The 24,685-nt window shown below is 32.5% G+C and overlaps 1 protein-coding gene and 1 pseudogene across 1 annotated transcript; both read right to left on the bottom strand.

Annotated features, from left to right (window-relative positions):
* Positions 1-847: 847 nt before the first annotated feature.
* LOC110425931 (pentatricopeptide (PPR) repeat-containing protein) lies at positions 848-12,199 on the bottom strand. Its single transcript, XM_021441013.1, has 10 exons — positions 11,321-12,199; positions 10,503-10,630; positions 9,863-10,003; positions 9,008-9,094; positions 8,010-8,163; positions 6,056-6,115; positions 3,003-3,431; positions 2,194-2,489; positions 1,925-2,054; positions 848-1,413 (listed from the first exon to the last, which is right to left on the bottom strand). Exons 1-10 carry the CDS (start codon positions 12,197-12,199, stop codon positions 901-903), a joined length of 2,817 nt encoding a protein of 938 aa, XP_021296688.1. The 3' UTR covers positions 848-900.
* An 8,687-nt stretch (positions 12,200-20,886) lies between these two features.
* On the bottom strand, positions 20,887-21,615 carry LOC110425947 (antimicrobial ginkbilobin-2-like protein pseudogene; annotated as a pseudogene).
* Positions 21,616-24,685: the final 3,070 nt, after the last annotated feature.

The following is a 24,685-nucleotide window of genomic DNA, read 5'->3' as shown; positions in this document are numbered from 1 at the left end:
GTTATGCCTAAGCCTTGAAAAGGCAATATTGTAAAGGTTACACTTGATCCTTGAAATGGCAAGAGATTGTGCTTGATCTTGATCTATAAAAGGCAATGGTTTGTAAAGATTATGCTTGATCCTTTAAAAAATAGTTTTCATAGTGGATTTCAAACTCCTTAGTGAGTCGAGGAAAAAGATGTACAAAGAGAGCCAAACCTGTATAAATTCTTTGTATTTTTTCTTTCTTCTTCTAACTGTATATTTTGTTTTGAAGAAGTTTTTGAAATTTTTTTTGCAACTCTCTACTCTTCACTTCCACGCTAGTGCTTTTTACTTTGCTTTAAGGAGTTTTACGAATTTGTTTTTAAACATATTTATTTTTTAACTCACTCTTCAAATCACTTTGATACACTTTCGTATACTTATGCACCTCACTTTGAAGAGTATTGAGAATTTATTTTAATCTTACTTGTTCATTTGGTTTCTAAATTATTTGACATGTTTTAAAATGGGAAAATTTGATAACTAGACTTCAAGCTTGTTGTCCTTAGAAGTTTGATTTGTTGAAAAAAATTTTAAAAATCTAATTCATCCTCTCTTGAATATTTCTTCATCATTATTGAGCTAACATTATTAACAGCCTTTCATTACAAAATGCAGATACCATCGTCATTTGTATATTAACTCTGCTGCTCAATACACAGCACAGACTACATTTCTTGATCTAAACATCTAGTTAACCAGAATATTGCAGCCGCCCAACAAAATGCCCCCGTCTTTGCTTTCAGACTGATTATTGCAGTCCAAAAACACCTTTTTAACTGAGTTAAAAATCAATATAGTATGTCAAGCTAAGCTCGTAACAATGCATAAATTAACACTCCCCTTGCATTAGCAAAATATCATTCATAACCATAATCAGTTCACATCTTCATCTAGATCATGATCAGCTTCAGTCACATTAGCAAAATATACATCATTATCATCATGATCACTTTCCAGTTCATTATCTGTTTCTGTATCAGAATTTGCAGCGATTGTATGGTATGAACTCCAATCAGGAGGAAAGGTTTTCTGCAGCGCTTCTGTAAGTTCTCCACCTGTCCTCTCAATCTTACGTAGACACCTCGACCAGTGAACTGCAGTTCCCATATCAACAGTCAAACCAGAGTCGATCATTTCTCTACAAACAGACAGCACCCCAGAGTAAATATATGCCTCCGCAAAAGTAGCCCTTGACAGAAGAGATGTCATCAAGCAATGGTACACAGCTTTGTCTGGTTTCAACCCAGCCAGTTTCATCTCTTCAAAGCATTTCAAGGCCTTCTCTGGAAGAGCAGCACGAGCCCATCCGTGAATCAGTGTGGTGTAGGTTTTAACATTTGGCTTTACTCCAATAGTGTCCATTTCTAGGATTGTTTTCATTGCTCTCTAGAAAACAAAATTAAACTAAGAATTACTGCAGAAAATAACATGGGCATTGATGGACAGGTAACACTTGAAGATACATTTCTAATTTTTGAGGCATCCACGGAAATAATCTCAGAAATAAAACAACAACAAGATCATCAAATCTTTCTAGGAAGAATGCACTTGAACACAAATTAAGTTGTGTTCATTCTCTTCTGACTTCTGCAGCATACAAAGGCACAAATCCACACCATCATAATTCATAATCTAGTACAAGTACTAAGTATACAATACGAAATGCCAAGGATATACAAATAAATAAATACATTCAACAACAAACTAATCTTGCTCCAGAAGACCTGATTAATTCCTAAAATAGCCATATTTTCAAGGGTCTTAAGGTAAAAATAAATAAGCAATGCAATAACAACAGAAACTCATTCCAAATGTTACTCAGATTATAAAACATATATTTCTCAACCATACATATTACCTATGCCCAAATGTACTGAATATTCATCAAGGAACATACCATCATGTCTCCAGCCTTGCAGCAGGCATTTATGAAAGATGTGTAAGTGTGGATATCAGGTTGAACCCCTTCTTGTTTCATTTGCTGCATCAAGTCAGCAGCCTCCCAAACATCTCCTCTCCGAGCCCATCTAAAAGGAAAAAATTGGAAGTCATTTCACATTACGTATTGTCAAAACAAGGTGGGAATTGAGTAGGAGGCTAAAAGAGAGCACTGATATTGATGTTTGAGTAAATGGCAGATATACAGAAGTCCTTAAGAATCCATACCCATCGACTAAAATGTTGTAGACAAAGGTGTTTCTCGGTATCTTTCGAGCACTCATTTCTTTTGTGACAGCTAGAGCACTTTGCATCCTCCCAGACTTGCAGCATGCTTTCAGAAGTGCTTCATATGTATACACATCTATCTCAAGGCCCTCATTTCTCAATTTTGTAAAATACCCGAATGCTTTTGCAGTATCACCCAATGAAGCATACCCATGCATGATGGTTGTGTATGTGTGTTCATTTGGACTTATGCCAGCCAGCGTCATCTCATCCAATATTTCAACAGCTTTTTCCATCTGCAAAAAATTAATTAAAATGTTAAAAAGAAAAATATTTAGTTTTGCTCACAATATCTATAGATTCTTAGGCAAAAAGAAGGGACGCCTCAATAGTTAAAACTTGAAACTCCAATGTTTAGGTCTCCATTTCAAAGATTGAAAATGGGAGAGTAAGGTTTAAGGAAAGGGAAAAGACTACCTCTTATTGAGTAGCCCAATGTCATATGTACCAGAAAAGAAAGGAACAATACAAATGAATACAGCAACCCATCCAATAATACAAGATTCATCTCAGCATTATCTTGTGTAAGACAAGTGATTTTCGAGCCGCTAGCATTGTTCTGAATGCAGTGATTCCATTGGCTAAATGGAATATCCAGGGGATAATTTTTTACCATTAATTCTGTTTTCTAAAATCAATATTCAACTAATGTGATAAAATTCATTACAAAAACAAATGTCTCTAAAATCCTCAGTGTACATGTAAATCTAGGATTTGTCCACTCCAATGTCTTGTAAATCATATTATACCTGACGTTTCTCAGTAAGGCCAAGAATCAAAGCATTGAAAGTGTGTACAGTTGGAATGCAACCACTCCTTCGCATCACATCAAAAACTTCCAAGGCTCTTCTCATTTCCCCAGCTCTTGCAAAAGCATGTATAATAGGCATAAATGTACGTGTAGTAGGCCTATGCCTCTCCTTTAGCATTTCCTTGACGGTATGGATAGCACGATCCATGTTACCCATCCCACAAAATGCCCGGATGATATTATTATATAGTACTACATCAGGCTTCAAACCATCTTCGACCAAATCCTCAAAAATTGCAAAAGCATTGGCCCAATCTTTTAATTTCAAAAATCCATTGATCAACATGGAATAAGTCTTCATGTTATGCTTTATTCCATCACATTCCATCATTTTGCTAACTTCTAAAGCTTTGGAAACTTTTCCAATCTGGAAACCAAATACACCAAGAAGATTAATCAGTTCACAGACATATTAACAGAAGAACTCCAAAATAACAAGTGGTGCAAAAGATATATGGTTACTTGCAAATTCTATACAATTAGATACTACACTAGTGATTCAGATTCTCCAATTTGTCAACATGGATATTAGATGCAAACCAATAGGTTGACATGCAAATTGACTCGCTTTGTTTAGGTTTCGCTCGGCTTTTCCTAGAATCAATAATACTGTGTAGCTTATTCAATTACCAGGTATAGTAAAAAAAATGATGCAGAGAATTTTTATTGTTTTCTTTGCTTGATAACCTGAGCCATCAATGGAATTAGGCATAAACGTTCTTCAAAACCTTCTGCAACATTTATATAGGTCACTTGCAGAGAATTTTTATTGTTTTCTTTACTTGATAACCTCAGCCATCAATGGAATTAGGTGTAAAAATTCTTCAAATCCTTATGCAACATTTATACAGGTCACTTGCTCAAATAATAAAATGAGGAGCACTTACGAAATAATCATTAAAATTAAAAAAATAAAAAGAAAAAAAAAAGAAAACAGAAACACATGATAAATGGACTATGCTCATGGTACAATACGTGGTACCCAGGATGATTCATTTATCTTTGATCAAAAACAACAGCCATCAATTCTCATTTACTTCAATAAAATCACAACTGACAAGTTTATCATTATTTAATAAAATCACAACTGACAAGTTTATCATTATTTATATATGTATTTATCTAGAATAGATGCTTAAATACAATACACCAATGAGAAATCAGAGAAAAATAATTACAAAATTCACAATCTAAATTACCTGAACAGAAAATGGCTCAAAATGTAACAATTGGGGCAATTGGATGGCTAACTTTATCACTTTAGATATGATTTATTTATGGGTATAATATGTGGGATTTCCAAACCAATTTTTATCATGGGACATTTTATTACATTAATGTCATGTGGTACACCCACCACAAATGTACAGATACTATTTACCGAGCATCAATAATAACAATCTTGCTTTTCCCTGATCACATTGACCTAAACCAACATACCATAGCAGAAGGCATCAGTAGGTCACCTCGTTCTAATCAAAATTTCTAGAAATATCTTGATCTATCACTCACAAGGAAATAGCATACAGAAGTAGTATCCCAGCAGATATATCTAATTCTGACTAGTGTAATGGCCATTCTATTTTTCCATTTCAAACTTGACAAGCTGTATTCTGATAATGCTTCAATATTACCCAAAGCTTTGGAAAACAAGATCCTGAAATAAACTTCATTGACACAGAAAACACAAGGATCAGTGCTTTGCTCAACCTATTCTCTACCAAGTCGAGTTCAAGCTAAATAGCTTGAGTTGAATTTTAAAGCTTTTGGCAAAGACAAACATCAATTTTGTAAACAAAGTCCAATAAGCAACTTAGGACTCATCCTGCTATTTATATGTATAGAGACAACCCCTTGTTATCGTTCTCTCCCCCACCAAAAAAAAAAAGGAAAGAAAAGAAGAAGGAAACAACATCCAGAAGAGTCAGTGTAGGAAAGGCAATCATGCATTGTATGTAATCTCCCTTTCCCCCATTCCCCTAGCCCTTCCCTTTCTCCACTCTTCAAATAGTTGTTGTCAAACCACATTCCTATGAATGGTCAGATCCAAGGGAAGCTCTGCATAAAACTCTTCCACAAAGTCTCTTGTATATTAAGAATGTAACATAAGAGCCTGGCTTACAAGCTTGACCAGAACACTTAAGCTCTTACCGAGTTAACCACCATAAAGAAAAATGCCAAAATTTTTGTTCGGTTTCAGTTTGTCTCCTTAGTCAAGCTCACAAGCTCCTAACTCAGTTGTAATTCTATTCTCCCAACTAACTTGTCTGAAATTAATTGCTATGGACAAACAGTGTACAATGAGTTGCAGATTTCTTTCACAGCTTATATTGAAGAGTACTGGTCAATAGATTTTACTACTTATTAGGGAAGGAAAAGTGTCCCCCCTGCCCCAAGCGTGCACACACAAATAAATAGTAGATGGTTCATTTTTTTTAGGACTGGAGCATTTGATTCAATGGTAAGTGCATGTATCCCTTTACTTAAAGAGATTGGTTCAAATCCTCGCTCCTCCCCACACACTCCGCAACCACACCACCCCCCCCCCCCCAAAAAAAAAGGGAGAATTTTATTTTTTCTGGTTCTGAAACATGTGAATGGATCAGATCACAAGGAAAAAGTGAAAGCAATTGATTTAAACGCAAATCCGGAAATATAAATAATCTTGCTACTATTAAATAATACTCTTAAAAGATTACAACATTGTAAAATTTACACCAAAGCAAATTGAATCGAAATTCTAGTAACTAGATTTGGGGAAAATTAAGATGAGAAAGTTTCATTCCCTTAAGGAAATTCTCAAATTCAGCTACAGAATATACCACTCTTTTCAGAAGATACTTAAACTCTGGATAATTAACCCTAGGATCTAATAGCAAGAACCATTCCCTAGTGCCAAAGATCCCATAGAGGAGAGGAACTAAGGGGTTTGGGGGGAGTGCTACAAAAGGGAAGCAACCATTATAAGGAAAAACGTTAAAAAAGACTTGCCTTAGAGTAAAGATTTATAAGGCATCCATAGCTGATAACTGAGGGAGTAAATCCACATTCCTGCAACAAATTTCTAGCAAAAGTTAGCACAGAGCAAAAGACAAGTGTAGTAGGTATAACAACTTCTATTGCAAATTTCTATCCTCTTTGATGAAAAGTCACACCCTTTGAACCAATCAAAACCCAATGTAGTAATTCAGATTGTCTCTATTCATCAAACACATCACAAAAGTTTCTGAGTTGTTTATAATGTCGAGAGGTGATAGGAATCTAAATGTTTCAAGAGTATAAAGTTTTTGTGGATATAAGAAAATCATGATATCCTCAATCCAACAGTAAAAAAATACAAAAAGACCAAGAGATTAAGCTTTTGAAGTTCGAATCTCGTTGATTATGTTTGACAAGGCAGTGAAAAATTACAACAGAATTTAGAAACATACATGAATCAATGTATGTCAAAGAAATTAAGAGAATTCAAAGTAGAGAAATGGTACTAGTTTCAATTTGTTGCATGTGCGTGTGTGGTGTTCAGGGGGTGGGGGGAGTGGGTGTTGGTTCTATGTGGCTGTGCGTGTGTGATGCTTATCTTTAAAATACCTCTCTTAGGAAATATCATTGGTAACTCTAAAGAGAAGCGACTAAGGGCATTTTTCATTTTGTACTGTTTTACTATGACGTTTCTCAAAACACTTGATTTTCTCTCTTTAAAAGGAGAAAAAATTCTTTGTTATTCTTTCCTTAGTAATTTTATGATAACTGAAAAAGTGAAGAAAAGAACAAAAACAGATGAAAACTGATAACAACCCCCAAGAAAAAATGTTCTCCAAATAATGGAGGTTTTTCTGAGAAAGTTATGCTGAAAAAAGTTCCAAAAATTGCTGAATGACCTTTATTTTTACAAAATTAGAAAACATATAAAAATTTAAAAAAGGAAACAAACGACTTGATCGATATTTTGGTACTTTCTGAAATTTGATTCATGTCCAATATATCCACACTTCCGTACTAATTTTTTATATATCTATGGGCTAAAACAATGATTAAAATTGAAGAGTGATGGTAGTGCATGCGTGTGGGAGGGGGGTTGGATTATTAAAAGCCAAAGGGAAGAAAAAGGAGAAACAAAAACCAAAAGGGACAAGAAAATACCATTGATTCTTGGAATGAATAGATAATATCTATCTCTTTACATTAGGCAAAAGGTGGTATAAGTTTAAAAAGGAAGAATGAGAAGAAAAAAATGCATTATATTAAAAACAAGAAAGGAGAAGTTATGAACTTCAAACTTCTTAAAAAGTTATGAGTTTTTAAGATGATTGCAGTACTCATAGGAATTTTTTTTTTTTTTTGAAAAGTGCAGTACTAATAGACATAATGCATGACATTCAGATTGGTTTGCATTAATTAAAAAAATTATTTGTTCTTGGCCAAAAAACAAAACCTCTTAAAAAGTGAGAAGAGAACAAAAAGTACCAAAAACATGGAAGGAAAGAAGATAGTATAAACATTGTTTTTCACGTTTTCTAAGAAGTGAAAAGTAAAAGGATTAAGGCCTTTAAGGCTTCAACCATAAATACCTACATATAAAATTAGCTTTTAGATACCAAATCTTCTCACTTTGAGGTTTTTCATATATTACTTGAATCTTTATTTTTGCCAGCATACCCATTTCAGGCACATCTTACACCTCAAAGTGAACAGGGATGTCAGGGTTGAAAATTAGAATATAAGGGAAGACTTGAAAATTTGAACATACCATTTTGGACAAGTACCAAAATACACCACTCAAACTATCAAAGGAACAAAGTCTCTTACCTTTCATCCAAGGGACAAATAGAGATTATATTAAGACGTGATTTCTAATTGCAAACGTGTAATTACTTCGTTTCTCACAACTTTTTAATTCCATGTGTTTTATAAACTTTACAAGAAACACTATGAAATGAGCTCTTACCTTTAGTCTTTCAAACACAATCAAGCATTTTTCTTCATTGCCAATCATTGTGTAACCATCCATCATGGTGTGATAAATGTCAATAGGGGCATCTATACCTTCTTCTTCCATTTCCCTAACCAAGGCTTCAGCTCGCTCCATATCGCATGTTTGACTGCAAATGGAAGCAAAAGATGAAATAAAAAAACTTATTTATAATGATGATGATAACAACAACAATAAGTAGCTCTCACAAATAGAATATGAGAACTACAGAAAACAGCTAGCTGCATAAACAAGATTGTGATAGGCTGCTTGGCAATGGTACATTGGACGAAAGAGAACAATTTAATATAATAATTAAAACTCATATTTTAAAAGTTTTTCTGATATATGAACAAAACTACCATGTCAGAATTGGTGAACATTGTATAGAGAAATAGAGCTAGTATGACTAGAATGATTAGGCCAGGTCAATGCCAACTAGACTCGTAATCATGGACAGATTATAACTGACATCAAAAAAACTACCTGGTCTGTTTATTTGTACACATTAACTTAACTCATTCCTACCGTGCCTAGACACAATAAGATAATACATTATGAAAAGCACCTGGTCAAGGCTACGCAAAGAAACAAGGAAAGGAAGTGGTTTAATTAGAAAGAGTTTGAAAATGTTCCATTAGGTTAACATACATTGAGTTTTGGAGTTGACGCAATACAACAACTCCACAGCACATGATCTCCACACATACATCATAGCAATGAAATCTAGAAGAGATTGCATTGATTCACACAGGATTCTTTGGACATTTTAGCAAAAAAGAAAAAAACCAATTATAACCTGAAAAACCTAACAAAACAATAACTAAAGCAATGTATGTACTGTGTATATTCAGCACAAATCTCAACTTTATGTTTATTCACCTATGACAAAAAAGGCCCAAAATTGCAAAACTAAAATACATGAAGGACTTATAGAAGTATGATGGGATAAAAACCAAGCTTTTAATACATACCAATGAGCATAAATAATATTCCCATAAATGATTGCATTTAGAGGTGTATGTCTCTCTTTTGCCTCCTTGAACCAACGATCTGCAGCACTTCCAGAATGACGCAGGGTATTAGTTAAAGATGAAGCAAATCCACCCATTTTAGCCATTGACAATTTAATAAACCAACAATGTCTATGAAGTCCCCCAAACAAAATTTAACTTAGTGTACCACAATTTCCAAAAGAAAAATATAGAAAAAATGCAAACAAGATGCACAAGAAACACAATGTTTCAACCAGATAAGTCCATTCAAAACCATGAAATATTGAACGATGCATGCACCTTGCGAAGGAAAATTTGCATCCACTTCCTCTTATCAAATAGGCAACTTTATTAACCTCCAAAGAAATTATTGGTTTTTCTTTTCATGTTATATACAAACACATTTTAATGGTGCAAGCAAGCGTAACGATATTCAATGTTGTCAAAAAACCTGTACACACCTCAGAGGGAACAAACTGCTATCTTAGAGGCAGGAGCTCAACCAGTCAGAGGTAAAGACATGTCGTAGGCACTACATTGTCCTTTGCCTGTTTCCCACCCCTTTCTCTTTCCCTTCCGGATTGACAATCAACTTCCCCTTCATCCATTGTTCTTTTTCACTCACGAAGTTAAAAATTTGTTTGTAAGATTCCTATAAACCTCCAAATCCAAAGTTTTGATTGACTACCTTGCTAAACACAGTCCAACAACTAAGGTCCTAAAGATGCAGACAGCATGCGTTAAAAAACATAAAATCACCAATCAAACACTCAAAAGACAGAAAAGAATAAATAAACAAAAAAAAAAGAGGCAGAACCTATTAAGCTTACTTACTCAGAATTGCCAATTTTGGCAAATCCCCCAACAAGTATGCTGTATGTCACAAGATTCATTTCAATGCCTTCTTCCTTCATTTTCCTAACACAAGATAAGGCTTCTTCCATGTCTCTGCCAACTGCATAAGCGTGAATAAGGCTGCATGACATAAACTATCTTAACGTCTGAAAAAGCACAATGTATACATGATCTTTAAAACTGCCAGAAATCAATCATATAAAATGACAAAGATAAACAAACTTCCATCAAGTATACAAAAAAACTGTTAAAAGAAATTTTCTCAAACAAAATTTACAAATAACTGAATGAATAATAAAGGCATCTGAGATGCATTTATAATGAAGCTGCTACCAATTTATAGGTATGAAGAGTCCCTTCTATATCTGCCATTAAAGCAGCTTGGCTCTTTTGTATGGGATTCCTTTTAAAAAATCAATGAATTTAAAATTATTTCAGCCCACTAATATTAATATACCTAAATTATCACCCACTAATATTAATGAAACCTAATCTATAATTGCCTATGAAAATAACATAGAAAACCTTTGCTAAAAGGCTCAAAAAAACCAGTAGCAGGCTAACTTGAATTGAAAACACATGAAGCTAAGGTTCCATGCATTTTATTTGAAACGATTACTTCGTATAGACATGTGAGGTTGGCTCTATTCCCCTTGCTCGCATCCTCTCAAATGTTTCACGCGCTCGATGCATATCGCCTCGTCTTGCATAGTAGTTCACCATCAATCCAAACTCTCGTCTAGCAGGCTGATCAGAAAAAGAAAAGGATGAGAAACCATCAACATATGTACAAATCAGAAGAATTTCTTAAAATCAAAACTTTGGATGACTTTAACAATGCTCATGTTGTTTAACATATTCCAAGAAATTTCTCAGACCCTAGTCAAAACCGAAGGTAGCTGGCAGACATGATTCCCATAATCAGAAGTTTCCAGCTCTAGGGATATACTGATGTCCCTAAATTTGAGGAACATATCTAAGTTTCTCAATAAATAGCCTGCTAGCAGATAACTTTGTGTCCACTACGATTGGATGAGAGCTATTATTTTCTTACATTGCAACATATCACTGTTTTTGCAACATTATGTTCCTCGGCAGATAACTACCAAATAAAGGAGAAAGAAATAATACTATAATAATATTTGGTCTGGTGACTGTTCTATATATCAATCATGTCAGACCTCTATACCTGGCCAATGTATAGAGCCGACTCAAACTCAAAAGAAGCCGAAAAAACCCTTTAGACAATCTTCATTTACATAATAAAAAGCAAAAATAATGCAAAAGACATCAGCTTTGTTTCTTCATAGCTGCTGCCATCAAGAAATTCAATGATCTTAAACTCACAAAAACTTGAAACCTGCGCTGTTTTTTCTGTCAAGTATTTTAAACATGAGAACGCATATATAAAGTTGAATAAATGATGAAGCAAAATACCTTGGTAATCCTCTCAAAAGCAGTAACCACCTTCTGCCAATTCTCTGGTTCGGACTCCAAAATCTTTCGAAACAACTTCCGGGACCCTTCCCTCTCTTGATGCCACTTAGACTTATTATTGCAGTCTTGAACTTGATACCCTTCAACCCATCTGGCCCTCTCCTCTGCTTTTTCCTTCAACCTTTTCCCATCATCCAACTTCACCGTCAGTAGTCTCCCATGAAACTCAACGCCGTCAAACTCTACCGCCTTCATTGCCGACTTCTCAGCCAGTGGAGGCGGGCCCCCATATATCACAAACCCGAAACCCGCATTTCTGTGTATCTCATTGTGGGCTTTGATCAGAATAACGTCCTTTATGGGACCGAATTGCCGGAAGAATTCCGCAACCTCGTGTTTTCTAATCCAGTTGGGAAGGTTTCCGATGAAAATCTTGCCATCTTGGCGGAATTTTTCAGGGTTTTGAGGCTCTGGAGATGGAGCTTCAGGTTCGGAAATGAGAGTTTCCTTTTGGGTATCTTGGAGAACGGGAGGAGGAGGGGGAGGAGGAAAGAGTTTGCTGGAGAGGCGAAGTTTGGAGGCAAGAGAGTGCGTGGTATGTTCACTTTCATCAGGAGCGGGCACATGGGAAAGATTGTTACTTGTAGTGGTAGTAGTAGTACTAATGGTGGTGGTGAGGTTTTTGAGGGGGTTGGAAGGGACTTTAGGTTTCGGAGAGGATTTGAAGGACTTAGGGCGCCGTAGATTAGGTTCAGGAGGTTGAGGTGGCGGTTGGAAGGAGAAGGAAACGGAGGCGGTGGCGGGGGAAGAGTGGGGTCGTGACGTGAACAAGGAGGAGGTACTGCACTGTGAGGTGGGGAGTGACAAAAAGCGTTCCATTATCTCTTGTGTGAAGTCTTTTGAAAATTTTACTTACTACTTATAGGGCTAGACTCCCAGGGCCCAAAACCCACACAAGCATGCCACAAGTATTTTGTAAATATAATAATTATAAAATGTACTTATGCGTTGCACATAAATATAATAATATATTTTGCTAATAATTATGTTTATTATATTATTTATTTTATAAGTTTTTACGGATTAAAACAAATCTATATATTAAAAATTATAGAGTTTTTTTTAAATAGATCTCATACATAAGGTATTTTTAACAACAAACTTTTTTATAATTTTAATAGTTTTTGACAAAAAGAACTAAAATTTAGATAAAATTACCCTTAATGAAACTGACCCATATATTTGGCTCTGCATCTCAACCCGAAACCTATTAACAGGGTAAGTATATTTAGATCTACACTTTAAACCAACTCATATTTTCTAAGCTTTCCTCGTCAAAGTATTCATCTTTAGAATATTCCTTACCAGAAAGAAAAACGTTAAAGCGTTTTAAGCATTTTAGAGTAATTTTTGATATACGAAGAAAACTTTTAAGCGTTTTGAGTATTTTTAAGTATTTGGAATGATTTTTGATATATGAAGAAAAACTTTTGAACATTTTGAGTATTCTTTGTTAAGTAGGCAAATTTATTAATTATGTTGTAAAATGAAATATGGTGTATCATTTGAAGTTGTTGATCTGCTTAAATGAAATTCAGTAATTTTGGTAGTTTTTGGATATTACGTGATTAATTTTTAAGCATTACGTGACTTACTTTGTACATTATGTGACTGACTTTGAGCATTACATGACTTATTATTAGGTATTACGTGACTAGTTGGTAAGCATTGCGTGACTTGTTAATAAGCTATTGCGTAACTAGTTAGTAAGCCATTGTGTGACTTAGGCATTACTTAAAAATCAATCACGCAATGCCTAAAAACCAATCACGTAATGCTTAGAATCAATCACATAATACCTAAAAACCAGTCATGCAGTAATTAAGTCACACAATACTTAAAAATCAGTCTTATAATATTTAAAATCTAGTCTAATTAATTTCAACTCCTTAACTTTGGGGTTCTATGGTTCTATAAATAAACCAATAAACTCAAGAACCTAAAACACATACTTTTTTTTTTGCTAAGCCATGAAATTGTGCATTTCATAAAAGATAGGTTACAAAACTCCATAATCCTCCAAAGCAAGACAAAATATATATCTATCAGGAGGGCTTTGCTTACTTGTCTTATGCAAAAACAAAATATACTCCCTTTACAAAATATTTTCTGAATAATTTCAACTCAAAATCTACAATAAACATGCTTAATAATCATCTCAATCCTAGACACAATAAAATTATGAACCACCATAAAACCCATCAAACATACTTTAGCTATCCCTTCTCCCTGAGCCCTTGAAAACATTACTAGAAAGCATCTAGTTACCACATTCATCATACTGCCTCTGAGCCCTTGAAAACATTACTAGAAAGTATTTAGTTACCACATTCATCATGCTGCTTGCAATCACCATAGAAAAGCAAAATCGCTGTTTATCACCATTGAAAACCCCAAGATCCACCATCCAAAAAAAATAAAACAAAATAAGAAAGAGCTTGATGTCATCTCTGTTCTTTGGATAGCTAGATAGACTGTATTTAACCAGAGAAAGAAATCGAGATTTAATTTTAAAATTTTTATCTGAATAGCGGGATAAAAAAAACTGAAATCATTTTAATTGTCTGAAATTGTTTAAAGGGTATTGTTGCAAAGTCATACCAAAAATTGGTTAGAAATAGTTAAAATTATAAAAAAAATGATATTTTTGAATTGGGCTTATGAGGAAGGTTATTTCTCACAATTTTCTCAAAATTATATATACAAAATGTTATAATTGGTAGTAGAAAGTCTTGAAATATTTGTTGGAATGAGTCCTATAGTCTATTAGAATTGGTTAAAACTTGATTCCAATGATATAATAATATCATTCATGTTGAATGATTAGAGGTTTTTCTTCATCAATAAGACATCAATTATAATGAGTTATAAGTCTAATTGGATGAAGTTCATGATATTAATATGCCTTGCAAGGAAATTGTATTAAGTTGCAATTATAAGATTCCCATGCATTAAAGTATAATATCAAAAAGTTTTTGGTTCATGTATCATTGAAACTGGACATCAATAATGATTAAAGACTGGTATATTCTATGTTCTTTACTTTGAAAGTAAGCAATCGATCTCATAAATTGAAATATAGAGATACTTGAAACTAGAATATAAGTGCTTGCCTAGTAGAGCAAGTTCACTGAACATGACCCACCATAAGAAGTCTATGCAACACTTCTCATGTGTCAGTTGTGTAAATACTTTCCAGACTTGAAATACCATGTTATCTTATGTGTAAAATGCTATGCTTTGATTTTATCCCTACGGGTGCTTAACCAATGATGCCAAAACATGATGCTTTTGGGTATAGTATGAAGCATGTGTAGGCAAATGATTGGTCAAAATAAAAATCATCACCTCAAATGTTTTAGAGGACATATCTTATCAATTTTTGGTTAACATTAACTTATTGAAGTCCTTGACCAAGGTGACATGAAGATTATGAAAAAGGTTTCATAACTCTTTAAAGCTAATACTATAATTGCAAGAACAAAAATGGAGGTCAATAAGAGTAGATATTGTACCAAGCTCTTATCATCTTCGGGATATATGATGAGGGAATGAATCACTAATAGGTTGTCAAAGAACCCTTTAACTTTTTCAACAATTGGGTAGCCATGATGCATTGCTAAATGCCAATCTTAGTCTATGGAATTGATTATAAATTAATTGATTGAAATTTATATTAATCAATTCCATTTCCAACACATTGGGAACCTAACGAGTCACATTCAATGATTGGATTTATATTAAAATGGAAGGGTGATGATTTAAGTTAGACTTAAATCACATGCTAGGTAATTAACTTATATAAACTTAATTAAAAGAGTTTAATTAAGTTTTAGATATAATTATAAATAGTTATAATTATAAGGCCTTGATTGCAAAATATAAAAGAAATTAATTTTGATTTTAATTTCTAAGGACTTAATTAAAAGAGTTTAATTAAGTAATGGGCTCAATATTATAACATGTTATAATATTGAGAGCTTAATTGCAAAATTGAAGTTATTTTAACCTAACTATATAAGTCACCTTTTAACTATATTTCATATACAAGTTTTTCACAATTGAAGAAAAACTAGTTTTTGTCGGAAAAAGAAAAATGTTTTCTTTCTTTGCCACCACTTCCTTTATGAAAAAGAGAAAATTGTTTATGAAGCAATTTTCGAGAGAAGTTCGGCTAAGATTGTAAAAAAAAAAAGAAAAGGACAATTATTATCCTCTTGGCTAGCACAAAGCATAGTTTAAAAAACACCCTCCTTTGTTGAAGGTTCAAGTGCAATCGTGTGTACTACTGTTGAAGGCCAAAAATTTGATTGGTTAGGGTTTTGACTCCTTATGATATTCATGGAATTGCTTCAAGAAGTGCCATTGTGATTACGAAATTACTTGGCAAGGTAACTTTCTGAATAATAATTTATTTTGTGCTTTTATGTATTAAATATCACCAAGGTGATCTATGGATGAAGGCACGTTTTGGTTGTTTAGTAATAAGTTTTAATTTTCTTTCCATTACATATTTTAGGTATGCCGTTCATAGCCGAACCCATCAATATTATGATCTAGGGTCATAATATAATGCATAGATATATAAATATCGATACAAAACATATAGCAATATTACAACAATTTGTAATTTTATACCATCATTGTTAGGTTAGGTACAAAAATTAATGCTTGTAAGTAGAAATCAGCATAAGGCTTTTCCAGAGCTTCACAAAAGATGGCGTTATTGTTGTTACAAAATATATGTAGTTAGGTAAAGTAATGTTTCGATGTTCAGCCAGCATTTGAATCATATACAAAAAGATATAGTTATGATGTGTAATACTACATGTCACCTTAAAACAAAAGAATGAGGCATCTTCATATGTAGCTAGCAATCAGATGTCAAGATTTCATATTAAATATAAATGAACAAAAAGTTTCAATAATGCTACACTTTCATCAAGGTTTTTGTCCTGTGTGTGCCCTATTTACAAACAATGGCAGAGCAATTGAGGAGTATCATATATTATTTAATATTTTTATCATATTTCTCAATGAAAATATTGCATGAATGCATATGCAAATATATGAATATTTTACCTACAATTTTCCATCATCTTCAACTAATGATTTTCTTGATTTTTCAATAGAAAGAATTTCTTTTAAAAGACCATGCATCAATCATTTTAAGTTTCAATTTATAAAATGAAGCCACTAATCTCAATCTTATAAATCCAAGAAACATAAGCAATTATCTCAATAACTCATGAACCAAAGCAAAAAATGTTAAAATTCTATGAATAATGCACAGCTTACATCAAGCATCCATGAAGTTTATGTACGAACAATTAAAAAAGGCAAACTTCAACATCTATCAGCAACATAAGTTCATCATCTATAAAAAAGACCTTCTGTTTCTTTTTAATTTTCAAAATATGTAGAAGAATTTAATTTATTTAAGTGTCAGTGTTGATATCTCAACTATAAGTCGTTCCTTAAAAGTGCTAGAAATGTGTGTCAATTTTAAAAGTGTTGAACATTCAAATAAGACAAATATATTTCAAAATGCATCATTTTCATCTCATGCTTGTAGCTCAAACTATATGAAAGAAGGAAAAAATAACCTAATAACAATTAGACGAAGAGCAAATATGTAAAATAAAGCTTATTGTATTGTAATCCTAACTTGGTTTTATATTTGTTTTTCTTTGGTGATTCTTATCCTTGGCTGGTGTCAGCACCTTCTTGAGGAGTGCTTTTTGGGAAATGTTCTCTTGCCACTTATGTGTTGATTGGTGATGGTAAGAGCTGCTCCTCTGGTTGTTTAATTGTTAATGAAGGTGTTAATGATACAGTAATGCTTGTAGAAGTTGGAGTGGTAGGTTATTGGTTTGCCATCACATCACAACCGAACAGTTTGTAATTTGAAATTCTTGTTCTAACTACCTTTAACACCAAACTTATTGTGAATGTTCGTGTTTGGTTGATCAAGGCTTTAACAGGTCCAAGTAATGCCATGCGATCGATAGTATTGAGTGTTGCAAGTTTTATGATACTTGCTTCAACTAACTTCTCTACCACATTACCAAAGGCTACCAATCCCATATGTCCAATGCTACCTTGTATAATCAATTGTATGGAATATCTGTTAAATTGAGTTTTAGTTTTTTACAAATGGAGATAAGGAGTTGGTAATGAACTCAAAAGGAATTAATACTAGCAATACATGTATTGTATAATAACAATTTTAAAATGTTTCAAATACTAACACAATGAATTAGAGATATGCTTATAAAATTAATGTTCAAACACAAAAACTTGTTTTCAAGTGAAATGAGAATATTAACTCATTATAAAAATATGATTCAGCCAAAGAAAAAGAATTGTGTTCATGTATGTTTGTTTGTTTTAATTCATTATGAAAAAGACAAAAATGAAGATTTTGACTACGTGAAGAAGATAGGACTAGTTTTAGTAGTGATTTTCAGAATATGAGATAAAAAGTATTCAATCATAAACATCTATATTCTAAAATAGAAGAAATGACCAAAATGTTAAGATTTTAAATGTTAAGAATATGTGAATTTTTGCTCAATTTGAGCTAGATCAACACATATCCATAAAAAAAAAATTTCCTCAATGTGAAGGCAAAGGTTTAGATTATTGTTTTTATACTCAATGTATTACATAATCTTAGAAAAATTTTGTCACTCAATATATTTATGTATATATTTTATTTGAGTGAAAAAAATGATTATCAAAATAAAAACAACAGTTACTACTAGAACAAAAAGCTAGTCTTTAAATAAAAAAAATTAAATATTTAGTAACTTCAAGAATTATGTTTATCTATATTTTTTTGCACAAAACTTGTTTTACAAAAATGTGATGTTATAAATAGAATTTAGGAAAGCATTGACGGCATGGAAGCCATGTCAGGAGACCGTACAAACCAAAGTCGTTCGCTGCAAATCCTCAAAAACTCAAACGTCACTGCAGGTAGTAAGAATGAACATGGTCAATGAAAGAAACAAAAAAGGGCAGATGGATGAAAAGAAAGCATAAGGCAAGTACAAAATAATCCCTTTAAAATGATTAAGGCATGTAGGCTATCAAAGGCTTTACAGCCCAACTGAAAATCAATGCAACCCAAAACAATTCAAAGAAGTATAAAAAGCAAAGTTTACATAGGCTTAACAAAATAATTTAAAAAAGCATAAAAAGCTACCACTTGTCAACCTCTCAAGCTGTCACATGTCAACCTCTGGGAAGGCTTCAAGGGCTTCTTTTAATATAGAGATATGAACAGGTACAAAATAATCCCTTTAAAATGACTAAGGCGTGTAGGCCACTGAAGGCTTTAAAGTCCAACTTAAAATCGATGCATATAGCCCAAAATAAATTCAAAGAAGTATCAGAAGCAAAGTTTGCATAAGCATAACAAAACAATTTAAAGAAGCATAAGAAGCTGCCACTTGTCAATCTCTTAAGCTTCCACATATCAACCTCTGGGAAGGCTTCAAGGGCTTCCTTTCATATAGAGGTATAGATATTGAACTGGCCTGTGGGCCTAGTTTCTGAAGGAGAAATTCGGCTCTTATTAAGGTGGGCTTAGTCTATGATAAATATATATTTTTAGTATTTAGTTAGAATTTTATGCTCCCATATAAGTTCAAAAGTGAATCAAAGTTTTACTACTTTTGTGTTTGCATCATGATAAATTTATATTTAATTATTTTTATCAACACAATTTTTAGTTATAGTTATTTAATTTAATATATATAACATATTTAAAAATATATATTATAAAATATAATAAATTCGAAATGATACCTCGAATCACATAAATATCAATATATATCATTTTAACAAAAAATAAATAAAAGGCTTATTTGTATGGTAGTGAAAACCTTGGCTTGAATGCATGCTGTCAAACCAATTGCAGGATCACCAAATTCCTTTTGATGAAGAAGCTAACTTAAACGTTACAATTGATGCCAGAGGAGTTAATATTACAATAATCAAATAAGATAGTCCAGGTGCAGGTTCCATTTCAATATTTGACCTCATCTCCATTTATTAGTTTGATTATCTAATTTTTAATTGATTGGAGAGGTTTGAATTGATTGTATTGTAAATGGGGTTCTTGTGATAAGAAGAGAAAGTGTTGCAAACAAGTAAAGGATGTACCAGAGGTGACGGAGAAGATAAGAAAAGAATAAATATTCTGAGTGAGAATAGGCTAAGGAGAAAAGCTTGAGTGAGAGTCTCGTCATTATGAAAATCTCCCTTTTTGAATTGTGAAGGCTCTATATATATAGTGTCAAGAATAACAATTATACGAAAGCTTTAATACAAGAAATGAATGATATTATTAAGGATAGTTTTAATGTTAGGTAATCGTTACTGAGAGTTAATGTTGAGTAACAGTTAAAAACTTATTATGTGACCATTGAAGTAATTATATTTAATAAGATTTGTTATCGAGTAGGAGCTAATAAAGAAAAGCTATACGTGAACAGGTACAAGAGAGGAAGCTGTACATGAATAGGTACAAGAGAAAAAGCTATACGTGAACAGGTATAAGAGAAAAAGGAAAAAACAAAAAACACTTGTATTTTAAGAAAAGGTTAAGAGAGACCTATTAACTACCTCCATATTCGAACCACCAAGCCAAATTCTCTGGAACATCCCAATACAAAAGTAACCCATGAACCCTGCCACCTATTTCGGATTACTTTTACTGTCATATGTGTGAAATTGTTATTTCGTATAAAATAATTATTCTACTTGTATTAATTATTCCACATGGAGTAATGCTCCACTTATTCTAGTTGTTCTGCGTGAAGTAGTGCTTCACTTATAATGGTTGTTCTCTTTATTCTTTATATAATGTTACGTGATAAAATGATTTTTTAGAAAATAAGTATTAACCAAAATTAATTATCTACATGTATAAAGATCATCAACCCCGTAAATCGGGGTTCTGATTGGTATAAATTCCTTTTGTTTATATGACCTCTACATACTTTACGGTCTTAACTGTAAAATTTGATAAAATATCCACATGCTAGTTTTATTAGGTCTTAGTACATCATTTAACAAAGAAAAATGGCATTGTTTTAGATAACGAAGAAAGCTATACAGAGTGATCTTTCACTAGAGTTGGCATTTCATTTTGATTTTAATTTCCCACAGTTTAGATTCACAGAATGTCATTCATATCATATGAATCATTTCCTATCCAAGCAAAAACTTCTGTTCAGTTTTCATTATCACCAAAAGGGTATTTATAAGAATGACAACTGCAGTCTGAAGCAATGGTATATGGAAATAGGAAACTGATGCAACTAAAGTAATTTATTTGTTCATGTGATGACCAAAACTTGAAATTGCTCATAATGATGGGAAATGATCTTATTCCCATACTAATATAAGATATATATTCCTACAAACGTTATTCTTTATTCATAGCACATAAGTTCTGCTATAGCTCTAGTCTCTGGAGGTTTCTTTCAAAGGTTTTAAGCTTTAACAAAAGGGTATATTTCATATCTGAAGTTACAGCTGCCACCAACAACTCTACCTCCTTCTTGCCCATCGCAGCAGCTGGGAAGCTTGCCAATTATACCGTCAAGGCACTTCTTACAATCACTGCTGGAGAGGTCCCTTGTGCACTGAGTCAATCCATAAAGTTTTGGTGACCCGTAGAGCTCCGTCTCTCCAGTCGCATACAGTTTGGGAGTTGCATAAGCTTCGTGGGCCAGTTGACTAAGCAGTTCCTTGGTCTTCTGGTTAAATGACTGAGGATCACTCACAACTCTCCCGTTCCACAAGTAGAACATGCTTTTATTATCAATCTGGCCAAAGAATTCCGTGTCTGAATACTTCAGAAGACAGTTATCGTACCAGATAATTGCACCTTTGTTGGAAGGGCAGAGTTTGCCGATTTCATTGCCTGCTTCAACAACACAGGTTTGGCAATCTGGGGTTGACACATCGCCTCTGCAAAGGGCAAGGCCATACGCTTGGTTTGGCGTCTGGCCAGTGGAACCAAGACCAAAACCTGAGGGAGGAGCTTGAAATGAGAGGTAACAAGTGAGCTTGTTTAACTTTCCTTCATAAGGGTCATAGGCAGAGAAATTCCCAGTGTTTGAACAGAAATGGAAGATAGGGTTAACTCCAAAAGCTGCTTGGAGAAGGAAAGCAAAGGTTAACAGAAAAAGAAGGGAGGCAAATCTTGAAGAAGACATAGTTGATACTAATGATGATATTGTAATTAGCTTGTTTGTTTAAGCTTTAGGACCATGAAGCTGTTATTTATAGGGAAAATTTCAGGTTTGATGAAGGAGGTGATAGATTTAAGAAGATGACCTTTTCGGTTCTTCTTGTCAATTGAGCAAGCAAGGTGACAGGACATTTTCAAATGTGGGCTGCGGAGCTGGGGTAAGTCTTTAATGGGTGAGCTCAAAACGCACTTGATCAACTATCATGCAGGACTAGCAACAGTGGGAATTATTAGTAATGTGTAGGGGTGAGTAAAATTTGATAGGATCAATAATTCAATCGAATCGAATATGATTTGGGTAAAATTATTCGATTCAATTAATCTATTAGGTCTATTAGCTCAAAAAGTTTGATCCAATTGGTTTATTTGATCAGTTTTCGATTTTAAAATTTTTATATCGAACCGATCAAAAGACCAAATTAATCTAAATAATTATATTTTTATATTCTTTCAATTGTTAGATAGTTTATGTGAGTGAATGTGAATAGCCAAGCCATGGAAAAGATTCAAGTTGATAATGTGCGATAGTTGATTGTTTTATGTTAGATGTTTTTATTTTGTGGATATTAATTTTACTATCTTTGTCATGTTGAATCTTGAATGCTAATTTGATGGTTTATGTGAAAGGACATGATTATATGAGTAAAAGGACAAATGTTATGATTTTTTGTTAATGTTTAAATTATTTGTACATTTTACAACTATGGATGAATTTATAAATTCTAATATTGTAATTTATAAAAAAAATTGATAAAATTTTAGTCTTATGGTCCAAAACCGAACTGACCGAACCAATTCGATGTTTGGTTGGTTCTGTTCTTTTTTATGTTTAATCGATTCTGGTTGATTTTTTAAAAATATTTGATTCATTTTGTCTTTAGTTATAATGGATCAAACCGACTGAACTATTCAATTGTGTGGTTATTATAGCAATATTACCAGAACTTAAATAAAATAAGAATTCAAATCTTCCACCTGAATTTGTGCCTCATTATGTGTCCCATCTCTCAAAAAGTGGCATGTCCCTTTTTATTATTAATTAATAAATGTTTGGTTTTAATCTCTCTTTTCTCTAATGTTTTTCACCCTCTTTCTTTGTTAACAGTTTATTTCGAATTTTAGACAATATCTTCTCTTTATATTTTGTTGTTTATTGGATTGTGTAATACTTCTTTAATCTTGTTTCAATTTGCACTTTATTTTTAGGTGCGAATCTATTAATTAATCACCTGATTTAAACGTAAAGAAAGACAAGAAGTTGAATGTAATATTAATCAAATTAATTTTTTAGAATTCCCTATCACCCAATTTAACAAATATTGATCTACTTTTGTTTTTATGTAAGGTGACAAGACCATTTCAAATGTGGGCTGCGACCTTAAGATAATTCTTTAATGGGTAAGCTCTAAATGCACTACATCAACTATAATGCAAGACTAGTACTAGTGGGAATTACTATATAAAACTTTCAATGGAATTACTATATAGAATACATAGAACCAGTTAAAGGATACTTGATTCATTATCAAGCAAAATGAGCTCCTTCATCTTGTATTTTGTTATTCTAACGTGGTTATAACAGTAATATTATTATAATTTAAATATAATAAGAATCCAAATCCTTTGACTCAATTTATGCCTTATTTTGTGTCCCATTTCTCAAAAAGTGACAAGTGTCCTTTCTTATTATTAATTAATAAATGTTTGATTTTAATCTTTCTTTTCGCTCTTATGTTTTTCACCCTTTTTCTCTATTAACAATATGCTTCGAATTTTAGACAATATCTTCTTTTTTATAGTTTGTTGTTCATTGGATTGTACAATATGATTTTAATCTTTTTACCCTCTGCTTCGAATTTTAGGCAATATTTTCTTTTTTATGTTTTGTTGTTCATTGAATTGTGCAATATTTTTTTAATCTTTTTTCCAATTTGCACATTCTTTTTATTTGCAAGTTTATTGATTATTCATTTGATTTGTACCCTTTTTCTCTATTAAAAATCTACTTCAAATTTTAGACAATGTGCCTATTTGCCTTTGTTTATTTTTAGCTTATCAACTTCTTAAAAGTAAAAGTTGAGCTAAACAACATTTTGTGAAAAACTTATAAAAAAGAATTAACTTTTCTTAAAGTACAATTTTTTAAAAAAAAAAAGTTTAAAAAGAACTCCAAATAGGAGCTTTCTCTTTTTTTTTAAAAAAAAAAAACATGTCAGTTTCTTAGGAGAGTTTCTTTTTTCCAAAAGATTCTATCAAAAAATATGCCTCTTTTTCCCAATTGATCTACCTCTCTTTTCCGTAAAGAAGACCCAAAATTCCAAACTATATTCAAGTATAATTTCTTCTTTGTCGTTCTATTTTGTTTTTTATTTTATTTTCTATCGTTCTTTTTTCTTTTTTGCTTTGAAAACTCCTTTTATTGTTTGATATTTCTCAATTTATTTTTTAATGTGACAATTATATAATATTTATTTGTTCTTAACTTCCTCCTGGTATATAATATTTGTTGATTATGATTGAAATAATTAGTCAAATAGGTCAATGGTTATTGACATAAATTAGATGAAAATTAAGAAGGCAATATTTGTACTCATTTGTGGTAACTCAATTTTGAAAATTTTTTTCTTTTAGATATAACAATCAGTGACACTTTTTTGTTCATGGAGCGAAACTTTATTGGTAAGGATATTAAGACCTTAATAGACTTGCATAAAATCAATACTGATGATTTTAGTATAAAGGGTTGCCAAATCAATGACTAAACATAATTTTCCTAACCCAGTTAGATCCATTATTAATACCACCTTAGGCTTCTTTTCTTCCTTTTTGGGTTCTCTTTATTGTATGTAACATCAGTTTTGTTCAACTCTAAAGGTCATAAATTCCAAGTCAATTATAACAATAAATATTTTTTTATATTATTCTTTTATCCTTCAACAATTTATAATGTTATAGGGAAAATGATATTTATTTTCACACTTATCCATTTTTATTTGATTCAAAATTTTCTCCTAATTTATTAAATACCCTTTATA

This window comes from Theobroma umbraticum, unplaced genomic scaffold (genome assembly GCF_002168275.2).
Source record: "Theobroma umbraticum cultivar Fairchild unplaced genomic scaffold, ASM216827v3 scaffold_12.1, whole genome shotgun sequence".
Classification (NCBI taxonomy): domain Eukaryota; kingdom Viridiplantae; phylum Streptophyta; class Magnoliopsida; order Malvales; family Malvaceae; genus Theobroma; species Theobroma umbraticum.
Note: the sequence above shows the minus strand (reverse complement) of the source record. Positions and strands in the feature narration are given on the sequence as shown.

Excerpts from the sequence above, each read along its gene's own strand:
- LOC110425931 (XM_021441013.1), bottom strand. The coding sequence starts at position 12,199 with ATGGAACGCTTTTTGTCACTCCCCACCTCACAGTGCAGTACCTCCTCC. Across the intron at positions 2,490-3,002 it reads GCCTTACTGAGAAACGTCAG|ATGGAAAAAGCTGTTGAAAT; the intron begins GTATAATATGAT and ends AATTTTTTGCAG. Across the intron at positions 1,414-1,924 it reads GCAAGGCTGGAGACATGATG|AGAGCAATGAAAACAATCCT; the intron begins GTATGTTCCTTG and ends TTTGTTTTCTAG.